Source organism: Engystomops pustulosus, chromosome 2 (assembly GCF_040894005.1).
Source record: "Engystomops pustulosus chromosome 2, aEngPut4.maternal, whole genome shotgun sequence".
Lineage (NCBI taxonomy): Eukaryota > Metazoa > Chordata > Amphibia > Anura > Leptodactylidae > Engystomops > Engystomops pustulosus.
The window spans coordinates 242,317,361-242,340,406 of NC_092412.1; the positions used below are offsets into that span (position 1 = coordinate 242,317,361).

A 23,046-nucleotide genomic window follows, 5' to 3' on the forward strand; every position below is an offset into this window, starting at 1 on the left:
ATAATGAACTTTGAGCAGCCTGCATTCCCGCTCGCTGCCAAATTAATCTATCATGTACAATTCAATATACACTTCACTGGTTTGCACATTTAGACCCAAATGCCTTAACTTTTACAGCAGAATTCAGGCTGAGCATTTCTTAATGGGATGTCGCGGTCCGCTGCGCCCGGGAGAAGGAAAGTCATTTTAAAGTCGGGTGAGAGGATCATGATTACATATATTAAATTATAAGAAGATTCCTTTCAACAGGTTCTTGTCAATGATTTTACAAAGCCAGACTCACTGCTGGATGACAGAGATGTCTCCGAGGACTAATGAAAAGACATTTAGAGAAGCAAATACAACGCTCAAAATAGACCAAAAAATTAGGACCGAGGTCAGTGCATAATATAGATACACTGGGGGTCATTTACTAAGGGCCCAATTCGCGTTTTCCCGACGTGTTACCCGAATATTTCCGATTTGCGGCGATTCTCCTTGAATTGCCCCGGGATTTTGGCGCACGCGATCGGATTGTGGCGCATCAGCGCTGGCATGCACACGACGGAAATCGGGGGGCGTGGCCGAACGGAAACCCGACGGATTCGGAAAAACCGCCGCATTTACCTTCACTCAGCCCGGCTCGGTGAACTCCAGCGCGTTCCGATGCTTTTCAGCGCAGCAGCGCCACCTGGTGGACGGCAGAGGAACTACCTTAATAAATCCCGGCCGGACCCGAATCCAGTGCAGTGACGCGCCGCTAGATGGCTAATGGACCGGGTGATTAAATACCATGAACAGTCAGACTGAAATGCGATCTACGGACCCTCAGTAAATAAGCCCCATTGTGGTGGCTCAGCATCTCTACTATAGGATCTATCTTAAGTGAGCAAGCCGTGAACATCCACAACCACCTTTCCCATATGTGGTTGCTGTAATGTATCATAGGATCTTGGTGTTATGATGAACACCAATTTTTTGGCTACTGGTCGCCTAGGTAGCAGGCACTCGACTGCCAATCAGTTGAGTAGTCACATCGTGTACACAGGCTCATTGGCTGGAGTGGTCAGATGCCTGCCGTGGCACAACAGCACAAAGTTTAGTGCTCCTGTGTGTGTGGGGGATATTGGGGGAAGTCTACTTTTGGGACCTAAAGACAGTGAGCCCTGAACCACCAAAGGCCCTCACAGGTATGCTCGGTGGTATGGAGCAACTATATTGCTATACCTCGATACACCAAATATTCTATTCAAAAACACAGATACAAGGACAAAACAATACAAACAGATAAATGAAGTCAACAAAGCTGGGTCACAACAGAAAGGGCAGCACAGTACAAAAACACTAGACAGGAGAGTGGTCAGAATAGCAAGCCAAAGGCAGGATACCGGAAATCAAAGATACAAATCACAAAGAAGTTATGGAGCTGATAACAAAGCTTATTTAACTGGCAGTGAATGGCCTGAAAGGGTAGGCAGGACTAATATATGATCTAAAAGTGATTGAGCCAGAAATCCAGACCGCACAGAGAGCAAGTGAGGAGTGTGAAGCTGTCCATCATGCAGGTTAACTACCACTAGACCACAACTAAGCTAAAGGGGAGAAACAGTTGTGATGCTTAATCAATCAAAAAAGCACAGGAAATAAAACTCATGTTCACACTACAGAATACAAGCAAGTCACAGAAAGAAATCAGCGCCTCCTTGGTCCCACAACATGGACTGAGGATGATGTTGACACAGGTTGTTAGAGGTACTAAGAACAAAAAGGCAAAATTTCAACCTAAAATGGATAGTGGATGTATTTCAATATGAGAACACACTCTAAAGTTTTAGCATTAGTCTTGGCTTGTTTTCCCATATAAGGCCACAGCCATCACAATTATATCGTAGACATTTACTTTATATAATGGAAAGCAGCAAAAAGCAAAATGGACACAATGACATCCAAAAAGAATTATTTTCAGTTCAGTTTATACTGGTAGCAAAATAATATCTACTGCCATCTGAAAATCTAACTTCTTCATGGAAACTCAACAAACCCTAATAATATAACTACAGCGCACTGGAAACGGAAAAATCAATTTGGAAAAACACAGAGATGGAAGTCTCCAAAGAGCCACATTTGAAATCATTAAAATGTTTTCTCCTTCCACAAAAACATGTACAATTAAATCTATCATCCATGAAAGTACATTTGTCAATCAATTCCTACAAAAACATATTTTCCGCCAGTGGTCTCGAGCAGAGGTAGAATCGAAAGCTGCAGAAATTTTATCTTTATTTTACCAGTCTGTTAGCTAACATTTTGCAGGAAAAAGTGTAAGTTTTGGCCAAAAATTTGGTTTTTACACAGAAAGAACAATAAGCTATCAAAGATAGTCCTCATACATGTGATAAGGGGGAGCTATCTGGTTGTGAAATTCTTGAGAAAGTACCAAAGAATTTGCTGGAGTTTGGGTCAACTCCTAAAATTTATAGGTCTAGTGATAGAGATACATATTTTGACTCTTTGGGGGATATTTATCATATGACAGCGCTCGTGCTTCCGCCTCTTGATGTATCGGGCAGGTTGTTGCCCAGCGTCTTTTCTATGACACATGTGAAAAGTCTCTGGGAGCAGCAAGTGTGCCGGTATGGGGACAGTAACATCCCGCTACGGTCCACTCCCGGTCGCCCACGCCCCTCCTTCACACCCCACTGGCGTGAAGGAGGCAGAATGGGGCAAATAATCGCAAGTGCTAGCAATAAACTGGCATTTGACGTGGCGCAGAGGTCCTGATAAATATGCCCCTTTGACTCTCGACTCTTGAGCATGGGCAATTATCACTGGAGAAGGTCACGAAAACAAAAACACATGATCATCTCTTTTCCAGCTTTTATGGAAAATCCCGGGGGGTGGGGCATAGGAGACTAAAAAGTTTCTTCCTCTTCTCCAGCTACGCATTCTTTGGTCAAACTGTTGCCACTCCCTGGTGTGCTGAAAGTGTTAGCGGTCACATGACCAACCAGGAACGGTAACAATAAGTGAAGTCAACAGTCCTGCTTTCGTGACCCCCAACTCTTCTACCGCAAGCGGAAGTGACAACAGTCAGACTACAGGACACTTCAAAACAACGGGGTGGTAAAGAAGGGTTAGTATTTTTTTTTTCTGTCCCATTTGCCCACAATTTCCAGGTTTTCCCGAATTCCTGGGAGTTTTGGCAGGGAATAAGCAAAGGAGCTGGCAATGATGACAGACTGCATAAAGAAATGTACCCCTAATATAATAGAAAATGAGACATGCTGTGAGTGCTTATTTCCATGAGTACAATAATCCTGCCCATGGAAGACCATTTAATAGAGAATGGAAAAAAAAGAATAGCTTTAAAACATTTAGTAAGCCAAATACAGTAGTAGATTATAATTTAGGAATTTTGTACAATAGTCCCGGCCCATGTCTTCTAGAGGGCTCATGGCCACCCAAACCACCCAACAAATTTTTGTACCAAGAAGGTCCTTCACCCATTAAATCTTCATAAAACTGTCCCTGCTCTCAATACACACTCACACAAGAGCCATTTCAGGACTTTTGAAGGCCCTCGAAGGGTCTCGAAAACCGGAGAGTGAAAGGAGGCAGAAGGGACACATCCTCCATCCCCAAGAAGCTGATTCTAGCACCAGATGTAGAAAGTGATTCCTGACTTTTAGGGGCCATAAGATTCATACATCCCAGGGCCCATGGCAGTCTTAATCTGCTTCTGGATAAATATACCAGAAACCAGTGTAAATTGTAACACTTTCCGCTATCCTTGCACCTTATTAAATCTTTGTTATTGTTATTTAGGTGTAAAAAGGCATCTAGACCCTTCTTGAAGCTTTATTATGATTGCCTGGTTTACCTCCAATAAAAACTATTGAACAAAAATCTGTGTTTTGCACCTCGTTTGACATGGGGTGCAGCCATGGCCTAAACTGTTCCTTTGTGCGCCAAAACTTTTTGCAAAGAGAGGTTGTGTAAAGTTTGGCAGAAATGTAGAACCCAATGAGTAGAACATTAGAGAAGATACTGTCATGCAGCTCGGAAGAAGCCGATGACGGGATGGTCGGACATCGTTGATGGAGTCGATTTAGCTGGAAAAACAGCAGCTGCTGCATCAACAGTTCTATCTGTTTATACAATTCTAATTGTTATCCGATTGCTATTAAAAGGAAAAGTTTGGAATCTCATTTCATTGTCGTCGTGTTAAATTCTTCACGCCAGCTGTGGATTACTCGGCTCAACTGTGCAAATAAAAGCAGAGGCGCAGCAAATGTGCGAAATTACCCGCTAAATGTTTTCATTTTCTTAATGTTTGGACAGCAACAGAACCACCCGAATATCCAGATATTTGAGTATGGAAAGAATTACTGGAGACTGGATTGAAGGCCGGAGCGTGCATCCTCCGTTGTATCTGCTGACAGGATGCAGATTTATTCGTCCGTGTCACAACAGGATGCGGAGCAGCCGATCCCTGACATTGTCTGTCATCAGCTTCATAAAAAGGTTTTCTGTAGGAATGTGGGTGGTGGAGATGGATTAAATGTGACTTCAATGGAGTAACAAGAGCACATGCACCAACCTGAACCCATCTACAGCAGATATCAGAGAAACATCATTGCAGTTTTAAAGTGTATGTATATATATATATATATATATATATATATATATATATATATATATATATACATCCAAATCTTTTTTATATGTTAGAAGTAGACTATATGGGGCACATTTACTAAGGGTCCGCACACCGCATTTCCGTTGGGTTTCCCGACTATTTCCGATTTGCACCACATTTAACAGGGGTTTTTGGCGCACGCGATCGGATTTTGGCGCAATTGTGCTTTCACGCGACACAAATTGGGGGGCGTGGCCAGCGGACATCCCGACTGATTCGGACTGAGCGTGGGATTTAAAATTCAAATTGTGTCGCAAGACCAACACTCACATACACCGGGAAGAAGAAGGTGAACTCTGTCGGACCTGAGCAGGGAAGTGACACATGCAGGATATCGGGCGCACGATCTTAGTGAATCGCGCCAGACTTCATCCTCGTTGGACAATGCACTTTGAGGATCACGACAGGACCGGGTAAGTAAATGTGCCCCATTATGTGCAGTTATGACCATAAATATAACAGTAACCAGTTTACTGAAACATATTCAAGTTATAGTTACATAATGGACATCAACATAAAGTCCAGGCTTTGAGCTTTCATTTGAGGCCATCCACATTAAAACTAGAACCTCCTTTTGTGCCACCCTGTTTAAAAGGGCCAAAAATGATTGAACAATTGACTTGATCTTGCGACACAATTTGAAAGTTAAATCCGGCGCTCAGTCCGAATCAGTTGGATCATCCGATGGCCCGCCCCCACCCATTTCTGTCGCAGCATAAAAGCCAGTGCAGCCGCGCCACAATTCGATCGCGTGAAACGCAAATCCCAAAAACGTCGGAAAAAACTACAAAAGTGCCGCCGGAGAGCCTTAGTAAATAAGCACCAAAGTCTGTTTCATGTGCCGGTGTGGGCAATTCCTTCATTATATCATTCTCAATTAAGCAAATAAAATACCTGGGAGTTGATTTGAGGTGTGGTGCATTTGGAAGATTTTGCTGTAAAGAAAACCTGCAGTAAAAGGATCTCTTCATGTAGGTGAAACAAGCCATTCTTAATCATCGAGAGCAGAAAAAAAAAACATCCAAGAAATTGCTACAATATTAGGAGTGACAAAATCTACAGTTTGGCAGGTACATCCTGAGAAAGAAATCACTGGTGAACTCATCACCAGAATCACTGGTTATTAGTGGCTGCCCTAGAAGAAGTTCCTGAGGAACAATGTTCCTTTTATTATAACTCTATAATAGAGTTGGGGACGAGTGGGACCGCTGGTGCTACAGGTGGGGGATTCATACATTAAAATACAAACTCCCCTGAGGCGCTTGGGTGATGTTGCTTGAACGTCCCAGGGTAAGTAGCCTACTTTTTTATAACTCCACAATCACGGCACATACAGTTATAATAAAAGAACACCTCAGGAACTTCTTATTAGGACACATCTACCATCAGTAAGCGGTACCACTGATACCCCCAAGTCTTTTTCAACAGCAGTTTTAACAAGTAATTTACTTTTTAGAACATAATTGTACTTTTTGTTTCCATAGCCCAAGTGCATAACCTTACATTTATCTACATTAAACCTCATCAGTTAGCATAGTGGGTTCTTGCAGGGTGAGTTTGCCACCGAATACCCAGTCTGACAGCTTGCGCCAAGTCCGGTTGTGGTTTTGCTGTTTGCTGAAGAGGTAGCTGACAATAATTAACTTAATCCACACAAATGAAAATTCACAGCATATGCCATTGGTTTTTGTATTATAGAGGTATAATTCTGTATTCTTCACTCGACACAAATTTCTGCACTGGAGGGGGGCGTTTCGGTGCTCAGTCGGACCATGCACCAGATTTATCGAGCAACATCCGACAGAAGTGTGATGCACTCCCCATGTTGAAGGTGCACCAAAAAAAAAAGTTGGTGCACTCTGTCGGAGCAGTGCAGGGGGCGCCAGATTCATGAAAAATGGGCTCCACAAATCCTGAATCTGGCGCCCCTTGCAAACTACACAGGCAAACTGCACATAGTACACACTGCACTGTTCTTAGTAAATGTGCCCCAATATCTTCCAAATATGATGCCGAGGCTGGAATGGCCAATTAGAGACCAGGGGATCATCGGATGCTTCAAGGCTCATTATGACACATAATAATAGACCTCAAGGTCCATCAAAATCCAGATTTTTATAGGCGATACTTTACATCCAACATGCAGGTTCATCATGGATGGAGGGCGCAGAAGCTACTGGGGCGTGTACTAGTCTAACTGGGCAGGGCCGGATTAAGGGTGGTGGGGGCCCCTGGGCGCAAACTGGTGGGGGCCCTTCCAACAATGATTTTGGAGGTCAGTAGCCTGACAGCCCCCCTGTAGTATATAGCCTGCCAGCCCCCCTGTAGTATATAGCCTGCCAGCCCTCTGTAGTATATAGCCTGCAAGCCCTCTGTAGTATGTAGCCTGCAAGCCTCCTGTAGTATATTGAGTGCCAGCTCCCTGTAGTATGTAGCCTGCCAGCCCCCTGTAGTATAAAGCCACCAGACCCCTGTAGTATAAAGCCACCAGACCCCTGTAGACTATAGCTGCCAGTCCCCTGTAGAAAATGGCGATCTTGGCGATCTCCCCCAGCGAAGGCAGCGGTGTCTCACTGACATAGCTGATATCCTAGACCCCTATGTGCATTGCGAGTGGCCACCGGCCGCTGCGCATTGTGCACAGAGACACAGAGCTGAGCTAAGTCGCTGACTGTCCGAAACTGGTGGTGGCCCCTTAAAAAGTGAAAGTGGTGGGGGCCCCGGGGCTTGAGCCCCATGAGCCCCTCCTTTAATCCGGCCCTGTAACCGGGTACTGGGGGCAAAGGCTACTCCACGCCTCAGTAGCCTCTGCAGTTAATTTACATATTACTGAAATACATTTTTAACACATTAGGTTAGTTTCTAGTATTATTAAATTACAGCTTTGGGCAGAGGCCGGCAGGAGGAATCTACCATCAGATCCACTTCTGATAAAGTATTTGGATGCAAAGTCAGGGCCATTCAACATAGTGAGGCCGAGCTGCAGCTTTAGGCCCTCAGAGCCGTCATACAGCCACCATCTACACCACCACCAAACAATAACCCTCAGCTCAGATATATCCTAAGCTGTCACTTTGCTGATAATTGTAATTTCTCAGCCAAGACAAATACTTTTACTTCCTGCCCCCTGAGAATGTATTAAAAATAAATTGCATTAAGTCGTATAAGAAAGTGTGTGAGTTGTCACGGGGGGAGAGAGGCTTTTATTCACCTGCTCCGCCGTAATGTTCTGCCTTTTAAACTTTAATAACGCTGAGTGAGCACTAAGACATTAAAACGCTGCTCCTAATGGAGGATCTCGAGCGGCATCCGAAAACATTACCTTATTTATTCCTAATGGCAGGAACCTACAGTAACGGAAGAGAGGAAAACAACAACATAAAAAGCTGGAGAATAAAACAAACCTCTTCTATTCCGATTCTTTCAATGAGTCTTTGTTTGGCTTTAGATGTAAAATAATGGAGAGAATTCCGTGTCTAACGGCACTGAAATGCAGAAGACGAAAATTCCTGCCATAGAATTTTTTTTTATTTTAGGAAAAAAGAAAAAAAAAATTCTTTTCACGAACTCCATTCACAATTTCCTTTCCGGGCATCACATCACCAATTCTGGATACCAAGATCTGTCGGATGGGTGGTGTTAGGCGTTAACCTGTCTGCCCTGGCATAAGACCACCCATCTGACAATATAATACCTAATAAGTATATCCTGTACCAGATTGGTGCTCCTGGCCTGGGGCAGGCAGCCTGGCTCCGCCCATCAGAAAGTAGAGAGCTGAAAATTATTGTCCAGCCCCTCACATGAAAAGTCAAGTTTTCATGTGATAATTCATTTGTTTATTTAAAAAAAAATATATAAACTTTTTTATTTTAATTTTTAAATTTGCACAAGATACATTTCCAATGGTGAAGAACAGGGGTACCCACCCAAATAAAAAGAGGGTACAAAGGGGTCACAATGGGGCACATTTACTAAGGGTCCGTGGACTGCTGTTCCGTCGGGTTTTCCGACTATTTCCGATTTGCACAGCATTTAAAAGGGGATTGTGTCGTACGTGATCGGATTTTGGCGTAATCGCGCCGACTTTCATGCAACACAAATCGGGGGGCGTGTCTGTCGGACAACCAGACTGATTTGGACTGAGCGCGGGATTTAAAATTCAAATTGTGTCGCAAGACATGCACTTACATGCACCAGGAAGAAGAAGGTGAACTCCGTCGGACCTCAGCGGGGAAGCGACACATGCAGGAAACCGGGCACATGATCTTGGTACATCGCACCGGACTTCATCCTGGTCGGACAGTCCGGATCGGGGATCGCGACAAGACCGGGTAAGTAAATGTGCCCGAATGTATCTCATACTCTCCACTGCTTATAGCCAAGAAATCAGCGATAGAGAGAAGGACATTGTCATGAATGGAGCCTGAAACAACAGACAGCGGAGACGCGGGGACTGAAGGCTTTCGTGGCTGATGGCAGACGGATTTCATGCCCTGTGATGCCCACACAATAATGATGTCTTTAGGGATTTCCTCAGAAGCTCTCCGCTGCAGGATGTCTGCTGTCTTGAGATAGGCCGAGCGCGGCTCAGACTTGGCTGCACTCACCATCTCCTCTAATAGGATATTTTATTTGAAGTAAAGTTCACTGAACATCAAGCGCGGCGGCGGCACCATGTCACATATCCCCACCGCGCACATCTTGCATTTAACTCTGGAAAGTGTTACTGGCATCACTAAAACAAAGGCGGATTTGTTCCAAGGCATTCGGCAAGAATACAGATTGCTAAACTACGATACGGATGTAGCAGAGCAGAGCCGGTCACACGAAGAATCTCCAAAGATGAAGAGCTGGGGGTCAGTTCACGTAAACCGGTGACAACCATTTTCTGCCTGTAAAATCTGCTAGGGCTACATTCACACGACATGTGCCGGCCGTTCTGTAGTACGGGAGGGATACGCCGGTGCCTGAGAGAGGAGGAGGGGGTGAGCACTGCTGACTCCCGTCCCTCTCCATAGCGATGTATAACGCATGGCGCCGTATTCCGGGGAAAGATAGGACATGTCCTATTTTCTCCCATCTATGGGACGGTAAGGTGCCGCTCCCGTATGGCGCCGTGCGCCCATTGCCATCTATAGGAGGTGCATATATATGGCATATAAAAGTCGGACGTAAATACGTCCCCCATACGGCTGTGCGAATATAGCCTAACATAAATTAAGAAACACAGGTCAAAAATCTAAGGGATAACAAGCTGATCTGTGAAGGTCCGATTGCTGGGACCTCCACCTATCACAAAAACTGGACCCCAAGCAATCTGGAGAGTGGGGGTCCTATACTGGTCTAAGAAGTGGAGCGGAAGGATTTTGTCAGGAATGTCAGATATTGGTAAACACAGGAATGTGATATCTCCTTCACTGTCTATGTGAATGCCAGAGATACCTGAGTGCTGTGCTCAGCAGTTTCCGACACTCCTATAGTATTGAATGGAATTGCAGGACCCATGCTCAACCCATAAGTGAGAACGAGTCACCAAATAGCTTGTTATCCACTAATGTGTGGATAACTTACCTCTATTCAATCCCATATTGCCATTCGGATCACTGTTATGCTCCAGTTCCGGGTGCCCCCCAACAAGCATGAAATACTAGCTCATAGTGATAGGTCATTCAGGAACGAGCCAGCACAAAGAGCCGGCTCATTCGCGTGAATGATGTGAGCCGATGACTCACTAAACCCCGCCCTAAACGGCTCACAGCTCCCCCTTTAACCTGATAAAATCGGGTTAAAAGTGGAGTGAAGTGGAGTGACTGGCCTGCGGCTCCCTATTATATATTTAATATGGAGCTGTTCAGGAGCCAAAAGAGCCGGCTCTTCTTAGTGAGCGGAGCCTAATGAGCCAACTCACTAAGAAGATTAGTAATATTTTATTATGTAAAAGGGATATTGGCAGCTGAAATTGACCCAATAAAACACTAGCAGTATGTTGTGAAGCAGATTAACACCTTTCCAGACCATGGTTCTTTTATGGCCCAGTGCGGTGGCATCACATAGGAAATCAGATTTGTGAATTGGTTGTATAAAGTCAAGGGGGAGATTTATCATCAAGTTTTTGAGGTAAAACTGGTCTAGTTGCCCATGGAAACCAATCAGAGCTCAGCTTTCATTTTATAAACGGCTGAGGGAAAATTAAAGCTGAGCTCTGATTGGTTGCCATGGACAACTTAAACAGTTCTGCTCTAAGAGACTTATAATAAATCTCCCCCATGGAGACAAAGGGGTTAATGTATCATACGCCTCTGCTTTCGCACAGCCTGATACATTGAGAAGCCGAAGACGGTATACGACAGGGTACTGCACAGCGCTAATAGAAACTGTGCTGGCCCACTCCCCACCGGCCATGCCCACCACTCGGCCGGTAGGTCCTCCCTTCACGCCCCCACTGGTGGCATGGGGGAAAATATCCGCAAGTGCTAGCAATAAGATAACATTTGTAATTATTTCAGGGCTTCTGATTATTTCAGGCCCTGATAAATATCCCCCCAGAGAGTTTAGCACAGAAGTCCAGCTCTCCTCACCTTAGAATGTCCCCTCCACTGTGATTGACATCATGTGCCAGACTTCTGAAGAGAAGGTTAGTGATGTCCCTGGATTCAAGGCCCTCAATTACAGTGAAAAGAAAATTTGAACCAGGGAGAGCGTAACTTCAGTGCTGAGCTCTCCACCTTCATGGCTTTATACAACTAATTCACAGCTCACTTCAAAGTTTGATTTCCTCTATGATGCAACGACACTGGGCCATGAAAGAAACTTGATCCGGAAGGTCTGAAACTGCTTGACAACAGGTTTATTAGGTACATTCTTGCTGACAGGTTCCCCAAGTTTCCTATAACAAACAAATATCCTTAAAAGGGAACCTGTCATCAGCAGCCCTTTTTCCGGCTTCCCCATGTCCCCAAAGAGAATAGTGTACACATTGCCAAAGTGCTTTTATAAGAAAACTGAAAGAAAAGGTATATGAAAGGTTACCTTTGTGTCCCATGGGAGTGTCTAATGAGGAGCCGCCCCTCTCGTGAAACCACTCCATCATGCATCTATTCCAAATTTTAACCCCTTAACGACCTGACCCTCTTTGCCGGCGGCGATCAACGGGATAAAACCCGTCATCCCTGGCACCGATCATGGGTGTTACCAGTAAGGCAATATGCAGCAAAGACTTATCGACTATGGATAGGGCTCATCTGCTGAGCCCTCTCCATGTACCCGCGCCCGACTTGCGGTCTACTATTACGGCGCGCGTCGTTAAGGGGTTAAAAAAGCCAATATTAAAATTGAAGCATGATGGAGCCGTTTCCCAAAGGTGGGGGAACTTCTGGCCACTCCCATGGGACACAGCTCTGCAGAGAGGAAGGTAAACTTTCATCTAACTTTTGTTTTTATCAGAAAAAGCCAGTTTTATTATAAAAACACTTTGGCAATGTGCACACTATTCTCTATGGGGCCATGGGGGAGCCAGAAAAAAGGCTCCTGATGACAGATTCCCTTTAAGACACAGGAGCAACTTGATAATGTTGTCCCACAGGGCAAATCTACTAGGGTGTCATTAATCTGTCATATATAATGGTGATGTCTTCTGGTTAAAGGTGAACATGACAACACAAATTCACATCTTTCACCAGACAGAAGTGAGGATTCAGGGAAGAGGGAGGGAGAGGGGGGGGGGATGTTTTACCCTTCTTCAGGGTCTGCTAGGGGATGTCATGTTCTGGTGTGGTCCTGCCCCAGCACATGTAAGTCACGGTGTGTATATTTGTGAATTAATATATGTGTTTGTAGTTTTTATTGTATTGTTGTGCAAAAACGTTTGTCACATTCCTAGAAAAAATAAAAAATTCTTGAAAACATTTTGGGGGTCATTTACTAAGGGCCCGATTCGCGTTTTCCCGACGTGTTACCCGAATATGTCCGATTTGCACCGACATTCCCTGTATTGCCCCGGGATTTTGGCGCATGCGATGGGATTGTGGCGCATCGGCGCCGGCATGCACACGACGGAAATCGGGGGGGCGTGGCCAAACAAAAACCCGACGGATTCGGAAAAACCGCCGCATTTAAAAAAAAAAAAGTGTGGCTTGGGACGCGCTTACCTTCACTTGGTCCGGCCTGGTGAATTGCAGTGCGTTCCGATGCTTTTCAGTGCAGCAGCGCCAAATGGTGGACGGCGGAGGAACTACCTTAGTGAATCCCGGCCGGACCCGAATCCACCGCAGAGAACGCGCCGCTGGATCGCGAACGGACCTGGTAAGTAAATCTGCCCCTTTGTCTAAAAAAGTGATTTTCTGAGACACTTTATAAATTTAAATAAGGGCAGATAATATTATAAAATAATGCATCCGTTTATGCTCCAATGCCATTAGGAGTCAGGACTGCAGCCACAGAGTGCCCCATTACCCCACGTAACTACTGGACTCATGTGCAATCACGTGTGGTAGTAAGGCTCAGCCTCCATGCTGTTACTTTATTAATTCCCCTTCCTTTTCCATCTGCATTTTGAGAGGGATCTCAAGAATTCTGCTCAATATGTTTTACATTATATACAGGCAGTCCCCGGGTTACATACAAGATAGGGTCTGTAGGTTTGTTCTTAAGTTGAGTTTGTATGTAAGTCGGAACTGTATATATTATCATTGTAATCCCAGCCAGAACTTTTTTGGTCTTTGTGACAATTGGATTTTAAAAATGTTGGGTTGTCATAAGAATCAGGAGTAACACTAAAGCTTCATTGCAGATACATTTGATAACTGTTATGGCTGATTATTGTAGCCTAGGACTAAAGTACTATAAATTACCAATATCCAGAGGTCCGTTTGTAACTATGGGTCGTATGTAAGTCGAGTGTTCTTAAGTAGGGGACCTCCTGTATATATAAAAATACAATAAAATACAATAACATATGAAAAGAAAAAAATTAGGCAAAACTCACGAGAGGACATTCCCGATGTAGGCGTAATAGGAACAGCAGTAAGGAGGCGTCCCATCGCAGCAGTAGGATTTGCAGTCCACTCCGCAGTGTGCAAGGCAGGATTCTAGATGAAGGATCAGATACACACAGGGTAAGGGAATCGGAATCACTTTTTGTTTGATTTTTTTTGTTGGATACTGTTTTTTTTTCACAATTCTTGTGATTACATGGTCATTGATTATGTGATTACGCATCAACTTTATCAGATCCCACTCCTTCCATCTCCAGGGTACTTTACTACAAATGCCCAATAATGCCCAATATAACATGGCTCAGGTACTGGAGAGGAGCATCCCCACCTTCATACTTTTTGACTAGAAGACTTATACTTCTTGATCACATGTATATTAAGAACTTCATGTTTTATATAAGGCTGAGAATCTTAGATCAACATAACATACTTGGATGTTCTTCCATCAAGTTTTTGCCCAAGGGGCTTCCACCGGCCTTGATCCGGCTCTGCACTCATTGTCCCACATTTATCAAAACTAGTGTAGTCTGCACTATGTGTAGTTTGCCTGTGTAGCATGCAGGGGCGCAAGATTAATCAAAACTGGTGCTCGTTCTTCATGAATCTGGTGCCCTCTGCACTGCTCTGGAAGTGGGCACAGTTTTCTTTTGGTCAGTAATAAATGTGGCGCAAACTCTGACTAAGCAGTTACAGCCCCTTTAGGTGCACAGAAGGGTCAATCGGGCCACCCCCTTCACTGATCAAATGGTGGGAAATTGGTTTTAAACACTTGTCTATTCCCATCAAACTTCTAGCACACAAGGGATCAAAAATAGGATCTACCTAGTATATGGTCAAGTATAGCTTCCATGGTTTTTCCATATGTTCATTGACTTGTTTATGACCAAGTATCTCCTCAGGACAATGTTTTGAGGGACCTGGTAGGACCATCTATTATGCAGGTGACACATTGTGGATTCCTTTATTATAAATGGATGGACTGAAGTAGAGTTTAGGAAGCCATACAAATTGGAAGAATGTGGGTCAAACCTTCTGCTTCTGATTAAGTTGACATATGCGTATGGGGGTTTCCAAACTTCTCTAATACCGAAGGTTTGGGAAAAAAAAGGGTTGGGTGAGGAGCCTCTTGCTGAACATTTGGACCTAGATTGGTTTATTTCCCTGGCTTTTCCATTTCCATAGGGTCATTGACTTGTTTATGACCATGTCCCTGCTTGAACATTTGAACCTAGGTTGGTGGTTTTTCATGGTTTTTCCATATGTTCATTGACTTGTTTATGACCATGTCCCCAGAGTCGGACTGGCCCACCAGAGTACTAGAGGATCCTCCGGTGGGCCCTGGCTCAACCCAATACTGAACCCAGAGGTCCATCAGAAAACATCACAATTTGGAGGCTGCTAGAGTATCTTTCCTGGGGGATGATGAAGAGTGGGCCCCCATTTTGACTTTCTCTGGTGGGCCTAAGGAAACCTAGTCCGACACTGCATGTCCCTGAGTATCTCCTTAGGACAATGTTTTGAGGGACATGGTAGGTCCATCTATTATGCAGGTGACACATTGTGGATTCCTTTATTATAAAGTAGAAGTAGAATTTAGGAAGTCATACAAATTGGAAGAACGTGGGTCATACCTTCTGCTTTCGTTTGAATTGGAAAATGCTTATGGGGGTTTCCCAACTTTCTCTCATACGTTGAGGACAAAAGGGTTGTGTGTGTTGGATTTTTTGGTTATAAGGACAGTTGACTGTAGAGGTGGCACCACCTTATCCTCATCCTCCCTTTGTCGGAACATGGTCGGCCATGTGAAGAATGAATGACTATTGGAAACTAAAGGAGTAACTAATGAAGAAACGTGTTCAGGCTTTGCTTGTTTTTGCACAATCTACAGCAGTTTCTATTATAACTTTACCGGTTGATATTTTGATAAAAAAGATGATAAATAGAGAAAAGCAGAGTCCACTGCAGCAGAGCAGGACTAATTTAATGGATTGTGCTCAGTAATGCTGTTATCTCCTCCAGTAATCCCATTGAGGACTGATTTCCACTATTTATATTCTCAGATGAGGCAGACAAGTAAATTGTCCGATGATTTGTCTCTACTGGAAAGAAATAGGATTATGAGGAGAAAAAATGTCTCTTTGCTTCTGAAAAACAGAATTCAGATACACAGAAGAATATGGAAATGTGTGAGAAAGGAGATGATCTGCTGAGCGCATGGACCTGAGGGATATAGTGTGGAGACTGGGGGTCCTTGGGTTAACCAGAACATACTATTAGTAGGACCACCCTCTATCTATACAGAATATGTGAACCTCCGCTGTGAATTGCATTGTAATCTTTTAAATTATCATTGTCCTTAAAGGAAACCTACCACCTCGGATCTACCTACAGCTTCAGCTAATCTATAGTAGGATAGCCTTTGTTTTTGCTAATCCTTCAGTCCTCCGTATCTTTTATCATTTTCAATTGCTCTAATATGCAAATGTACCAAAGAGGCTACAGGGGTGTGGAATAGCCGGAGCTGAGGCTACACGACGCGGCTACTCCAGTAGTCTCATGCGATCCGCCTACCAAGCCATCTTCAGCGCCCAGATCCTCATAGCTGTGCGCACCCATCCGAGCAGCTGGGGTTCTGTGCATGTGCAGAGCAAAGGTCAGCGGCTGCAGGGTCTTGATTCCGAAGACGGACCTCCTGCGCTACGAGGTGCTGAAGATGGCTTGGTAGGTGGTAGGTGAAAGTAGCTGCGCATGCATTTGGTTATATAGAGGTGAATAGAACAAAAGAGCGCATGTGTGACTAGCTACTGTATTTTTTGGGGGGGTACAAAGGACTCTCATTCTCATGATTTGTGAGGGTCTTATCACTAAAATAAGATATTGGGGCACATTTACTTACCCGGTCCCTCGGAGTCCCTGCGAGTGCATTGTCTTGTCCCCTTTTAAATCCCTGTCCCAGCGACACAAATCGTCGGGATGTCCGACGAAAGTGCAGTCTGCGGGGCCCTTAGTAAATGAGCCCCAATATCCCTTTTCTACTAACAGTAGCTGCACATTTGATTGTATTTCTCTGACAGAGCCCTAGAGATACAGAGAGGAATAGAGCAGCAGGGGGCCTCTTTTTAGGAGGACAATGAACTTCCATTTTTATCCCAATTGGGAGTCCTAAGGTCCGTTCCACACTTGTGAGTGTGATGCGATGAACTCGCATCACACTCGCAACGCATGCTGCGGGGAACGCTCGGCCTGAACGCTGCACACCGGGAGTGAACTCAGCATGTCAGTTCACTCCCGGTGTGCAGCGTTCGGGCCGTGCGTTCCCGGCAGCATGTGCTGCGAGTGTGATGCGAGTTCATCGCATCACACTCGCAAGTGTGGAACGGGCCTAACACTGATCAGCAAGTAATCCCTAATCCTGCTGATAGGGAATAACTTGCTGTGATGGGAATAGTGTTTTAAAGGACATCTACCAACAGGATGAAGGATTGTAAACCAAGCACATTTACATGCTGGTGTGCGCCCAGGTTCTGTTCTTCTTTTAGCTTCTTAGAACCTTGTTTTTATGTAAAAAAAAAAGTTGTAAAAATTATGCCTGGAGCCCTTTGGGCTCATTTGAATAATTTTTAAAGCCTTTATTTCTTAAAAACCAGGGCATAAGAAGCTATAAGAAGAACAGATCCTACCAGAGGGGGCACACACCTGTATGTCAGTGTGCTTGGTTCACAATCCTTCATCCTGGTGGTAGATGTCCTTGGACATGATGTAATAGGTTCTTAATGAATTATCCCATAGGAAATAGACTCAGGAGACAAGTAATTGGCTTCACATGACTTCTGGTGCCTCTTATTATGTTAGAGTCTGAGCTCAAGGTCAGATACTCGGCTAGAGCTGGTTTTAGCCAGGATCCAGGTCAAGAAGGTCCCATGAGAGGACAACGCTTGGGCAGAAGCTTTCTTTCTCCTGTATGTTTTCTGAAGCTTCACCGCCAGCGTAGTGCAGATACCTGGCACATGGAGGAGCCTGGAGCAGCTGTTGTGGTGACTTCATCTGCAGCCGTTTCCCAAAGGAACTGGGGTGAAAGCAATGTCTCACCTCTTTTCATGCGACTCTGCAAGTCCTCAGAGGGTTCCCAGGTGTTCAGAGCTGCTTATCCAGCTCTGTGCACCTATAACTATAGGCATGAAATGTGACCAGAAATAAATGTAGGGGCAAGGGGGGGGGGTACATCCGGGAACTAGGTCATCATCTGAGACAGGTCCCAACTGGTCAAATATCAAGAAGAAAGACGTCAAGTAGGTGATAACTAAAGAAGGATAAGGATTAACAGAGTATAAAGTGTATCACCACGGCACGGCCACGAAAATGTGTGAATTTTAAGATCCTATTAATGTAGAGCCTGACCGTTCAGAGGACTTTTAAGGTTAAGCTACAATCTATGTGGAAAACAGAATTATCACCATTTTGGGTCATTATTTGACTTATGTTCTGCATTTTAATCAGTTTTCCCCTCTGCAGACTTTACCTCTAACTCACAATGTGTTTCTGAGTGATTGGGCAGAATCAATCTGCTGTGATGTCTCCCATACACTGGCAATGGAGAAAATAGGAGAGTCTGGACCATAAGGCCCCTTTCACACTTGCGTTTTTCATGCACGTTTTCTGCGCGTGCTTTTGACGCGCAGAACTTGCATTGCACTCTGACCCATTGAGACCAATGGGTCTTTTCAGGCTTGCATTTTTTTTCACGCACACACGTGCGTTTTTTTAACACGCGTTTAAATCTCGACATGCTCTACTTTTGCAAGTCACGCGCGTGAAAAACGCACCATACAAGTCTATGGAGATGCATCGAAAACACATTGCACTCTGAGACACATGGAAGTCCAATGCAAGTGCAATGCGTTTTTCATGCATCAATTGCCATAGAAAAGATAGAGCTCAGTCCTGAGTCCATTTCACGTGCATTTTCTGCGCGTGAAAAATGCATTGAAATTGCATTGAAAACGCACGTGAAAAACTGAGACACTGAACAAACTCTGACTGAAAACTGATTGCACTCTGATGCAAAATGTGCGTTTTTCACTGACCAAACCCTGATCGCCCCCTGATCAAACTCTGACGTGATCTGCAACGCAAGTGTGGAAGGGGCCTCACTCTATCTCCTCGCTCTTCCAGATGCAGTAGAATCATATAGAACATCATAGGGAAGCTCTGAGTATGAAGGATGAGAAGAAAGCACTTAGGGTAAGATAAAAAACTGACTCCCAGCTCCAGCAGGTCTTTCTGCCTATGTACAGTATTTGTTTTTCTTCCTTCTCTTCTCCTGTCCCCCTCCCCTCTCCTTAGATTTCTACAGACACATATAGCTCAATCATATCTTCCAACCTCCCTAGATCCAGCAGGACAGTCCCAGGTTTTTGGGCTCTGTCCCACCAAGAGGGAGGTGCTGGGGCATCAACTTAATCAGGATCCTCTCTACTCTGACGGAGCTGATTACAGTGATAATGCAGAGAGTCGTCAGCTCCCTGCACTATCCCTGTGCCTCAGATTCTGCTTTTCTTGGTGAAAAGTAGCACCATAATATGGTACATGATGTACCATCAATTTAGATATAAGGAGAGGATTGTGGGAGAAAAACTTTTGTGCACTTGTATTCAGTGGCAATAGATACACAATGTACATTTTTGCTCCGCATTTGTCTATAGGCACCAACAGTGAGGGAGCAGATATAACATCACAGCCACAAATAAAGTCATCAGTGATACAGATTTTATATTAGGGCCTAGGAGCTTCGATCTCTGCACAGAAGACACATCCATGTATTACACAGAACCTGTCACCAGGAATGTTGTTTGGCTGGTGTTAGGTTCCAATAGCCTATGCTACGCTGATTTTAAAAATGCCTTTGTTAGCATTCTGAGTAAGTTCAGTACCTTATAAAACGTTATTTCACATTACCTGGCTCCCTGGCAGATGCATGTAGTGATTCCTGGGCAAAGGGGCAGCTGCAGCCTGTGTGTGCCTGTGTCAGTCTCCTCTCCTCCAGCTCCATCCAGCTCCCTCCCCCTCCCAGTCATGTGCTTTAGTGATGGGTCGTTCATGAGTCAGCTCCCTCCTAAGAGCTAATCCATACCTCCCAACATTTGGGAAAAGGAAAGAGGGACAAAATGGCGGCACGCGTAGCGTGCCGCGGCGAACCCCCTAAGCCACACCCCCAATCACTCCCTGGCCACGCCCCAAATTTTAGCCATATTAAAAATAATAAAAATCATAATTTAAAAAAAAAAAAATATATTATCCTCATTGGGATTTGAACCCAGAACCTGCAGTGTCCATGTACAATAATAACACAGCGCCTCAACCCACTGAGCTATAACCTCTGTGATTAACAAGTGGAGAATTTTGGTAACTAAGAACTATATACTGCCTTGGTATATAGGGAGGGATCTTCTCAGATTATTGTAATTATTGAGACTATTATTATTATTATTATTATTATTATTATTATTGAGATGATTATTATTATTTTTACCATTATTAATAATCATCTCCATAATAATAAAATTTATAATAATAATAATAATAATAATAGTCTCAATAATTACAATAATAATCTCTGAGAAGATCCCTCTCTATATATCAGGGCATTAGTCTGTGTCACAGTGTAAATGGCAGATAACATGTCTTACTTACCAGAAATCCTCAGCTCTGTATCACTGGGCTTATAGCTCAGTTAGTTAAGCTCCTGTCTATGGTGCAGAGGGTCCCAGGTTCGAATCTCAGCCTGGCCAAAACTTTATGTAATTTAATTATATAAAGAGCTTGTGTCTGGGGAAGCCCTGGAGACCATATATGGACAGATAGAGATCTGAGCTGATGACGTGGTCCCTGCTCTCTCCACTAAGCCGACACTTCTCTGAAAAGGATTCCCTGCCCGATGTCTGCTCTGGGGAACTCTAGGAGATGCAGTGACCATATATGGACAGATCTGAAGCTGATGACGTGGTCCCTGCTCTGCGCTAAGCCCGACACTTCTCTGAAAAGGATTCCCTCCCGATGTCTGTAGAAGCCATTCTGTACTGTGAGTTCAGACTTTCAAAGTACTTACTATGCGGACACAGCAGCGGGACACAGCGGGACCTGGGGGGAGAATCCGTGACAATATCATAGCTGCCCGTGACGCGGGGCAGAGGTACGAAAAACGGGAAAGTCCCGTCAAAATCGGGACGGTTGGGAGCTATGGCTAATCCAGTGAGCCGTTTCCGTCAGATTATAGTAAAGAGGGTTGGGCAAGGCAGGAGGACAGGACATCTGATGTTTATTGGGGTCTCTCCTCCTCCACCTGACCTGCCCCTCTGTCTATTTCTAATAAAATCACCATGCACTAATCAGCTCTGGGCAGTGACGCTTAGTAAACCCCGCCCATTACTGGCTGACTCCGCCCCAGACAAGCCGGCTCTTTTCAGTGAGTGGAGCCTAATGATCCAGCTCTCTGAAATGAGCCGAATTGCTCATCACTAATGTGCATTGAGCAGGCAGATGAGGGAGGTGCATGGTGTGGAGTGGAGGACGAATGCACGAGGAGACTGATACACAGGCACACAAGCTGCTGCAGCTCTTCTCCCATTTCCTGTCATGTGCATTGAGCAAGCAGGGGAGGGAGGTGCATGGTGTAGAGTACAGGAAAAATACATGAGGAAATACAGGCACCTGTAGGCTGCAGCTGCCCCTCCCATGGACTCATCACACACTACTGTCAGGGAGCCAGGTAATGTGAAATAGACTTATATAAAGTACTGAAATAATTCAGAATGCTTAAAATCAGCATAGCATAGGCTATTGCAACCTGTCACCAGTTAAAAATGACATTTCTGGTGACAGGTTCCCTTTAATCCTCCTCTGGAGACACTGTAAGAGAAAAGCTTGTTCCTATTTTACATTATGAATATGAAATATCATTATTTCTAAAGAAACCTTTTCTATGACAAGCCTCCAGATTATTTGGTGATCTGATATACATTATGAACATCACACTGTACCTGTACCTAGAACGCGTGGCTGAATGAATGAATGTAAAATTTACACGACTTCCCAAGTGCGGATGGTTTGGACAATACCCGTATGATTAGAGTGATAAATCCTCTGTGTCTAGATATCGGAGCCTTCAGTAATTTACAAAATGAGAAATCTGTAATCACTGAACCATTGTTCCAGGCTGTAACATCATGCTGGGACGTTGCCTCGTTGATAACATTTGAAAATTAATTTTCAGGGACACTTGGCCACTGAGCCAGGAAATGTCTAAATATAAAGTATTACACAACAATACAATCAGCCCCTTATAGAAACAAAGCATTACTACCGATACACCAATGGGAGACCTAGCTGCTCACTGGATGGCTGGGAGCTCCACTTACATTCATATGATTGCAAAAGGTTTAAAGGGAATCTGTCATCAGCTTTTCACCTTTAAACCTAATGACAGGTTCCTGCAGCAGTAATTGAACCGTTTCCAAAAATGTTTTCATATTACAAATTCATTGCTCACATTGGCCTAAAATTACGTTATAAAAAGTACCCCCTGCCGGAAGGCTAATTAGTGTCATGAGGGGGAGAGTGCTGAGGGTGTGTGCTATCTTCAGCCAGGTCTTTAAAGAGCACCTGTCCCCACAAATTAGTGCCCCCATCCAAACATACCTACTAAATCTACACCCCAGCCACTTTCTAAAGCTGCCCATTTCATAACCCTGGCTTCAATCAAACTTCACTAATTGTCCCTTAAGCATATGACACATAACCTAGTTAGAGGTCCGATCGACAGACCAGTGGTCCGGCTTATTCATTAGGGGGCCGTCCAGGCACTCCTCTTTCTTCACAGGCCGCCACTCCCCCAGGCTCCAGTTCTTGCCCTATGCCCAAGATGCTGGCGATCGTGGCATCCAGTGTGCAAGCGCTGCCGGCTTCATGCCATTGGCACTCGCGGGGACTTATTGCGCATGCGCAAGCGTGGGAATTGGAACCTGGGGGAGTGGCGGCCTGTTAATAAAGAGGAGTGTCTGGATGCCCCCCTAATGAATAAGCCGGACAGCTGGTCCGTCGATTGGACCTCTAAATATGTTATGTGTCATATGCTTAAGGGGCAATTAGTGAAGTTTGATTAAAGACAAGGTTATGAAATGGGCAGCTTTAGTAGGTATATTTGGATGGGGGCACTAATTTGTGGTGTCTTAATTTGAAGTCCTCTTTAATGACTTGGCTGAAGATAGCACACAGCCCATGTCTAAATTCAAAATCTAGAATAATGCTAATGAACCAGAAGGGCTCTGGTGGGATGTTACCAGAGACACACTGTCCTGTAGTTCCTCAGGCTGTTACACT

The 23,046-nt window shown here is 44.5% G+C and overlaps 1 protein-coding gene across 1 annotated transcript in view; it reads right to left on the minus strand.

Moving 5' to 3' along the window:
* Window positions 1-23,046, minus strand: part of CYYR1 (cysteine and tyrosine rich 1) — a 53,181-nt gene that overhangs the window by 17,587 nt on the left and 12,548 nt on the right. The window contains exon 2 of the mRNA XM_072133218.1: window positions 13,662-13,764. Within this exon, the coding sequence (XP_071989319.1) occupies window positions 13,662-13,764 (103 nt within the window). The remainder of the gene's footprint in view (window positions 1-13,661; window positions 13,765-23,046) is intronic.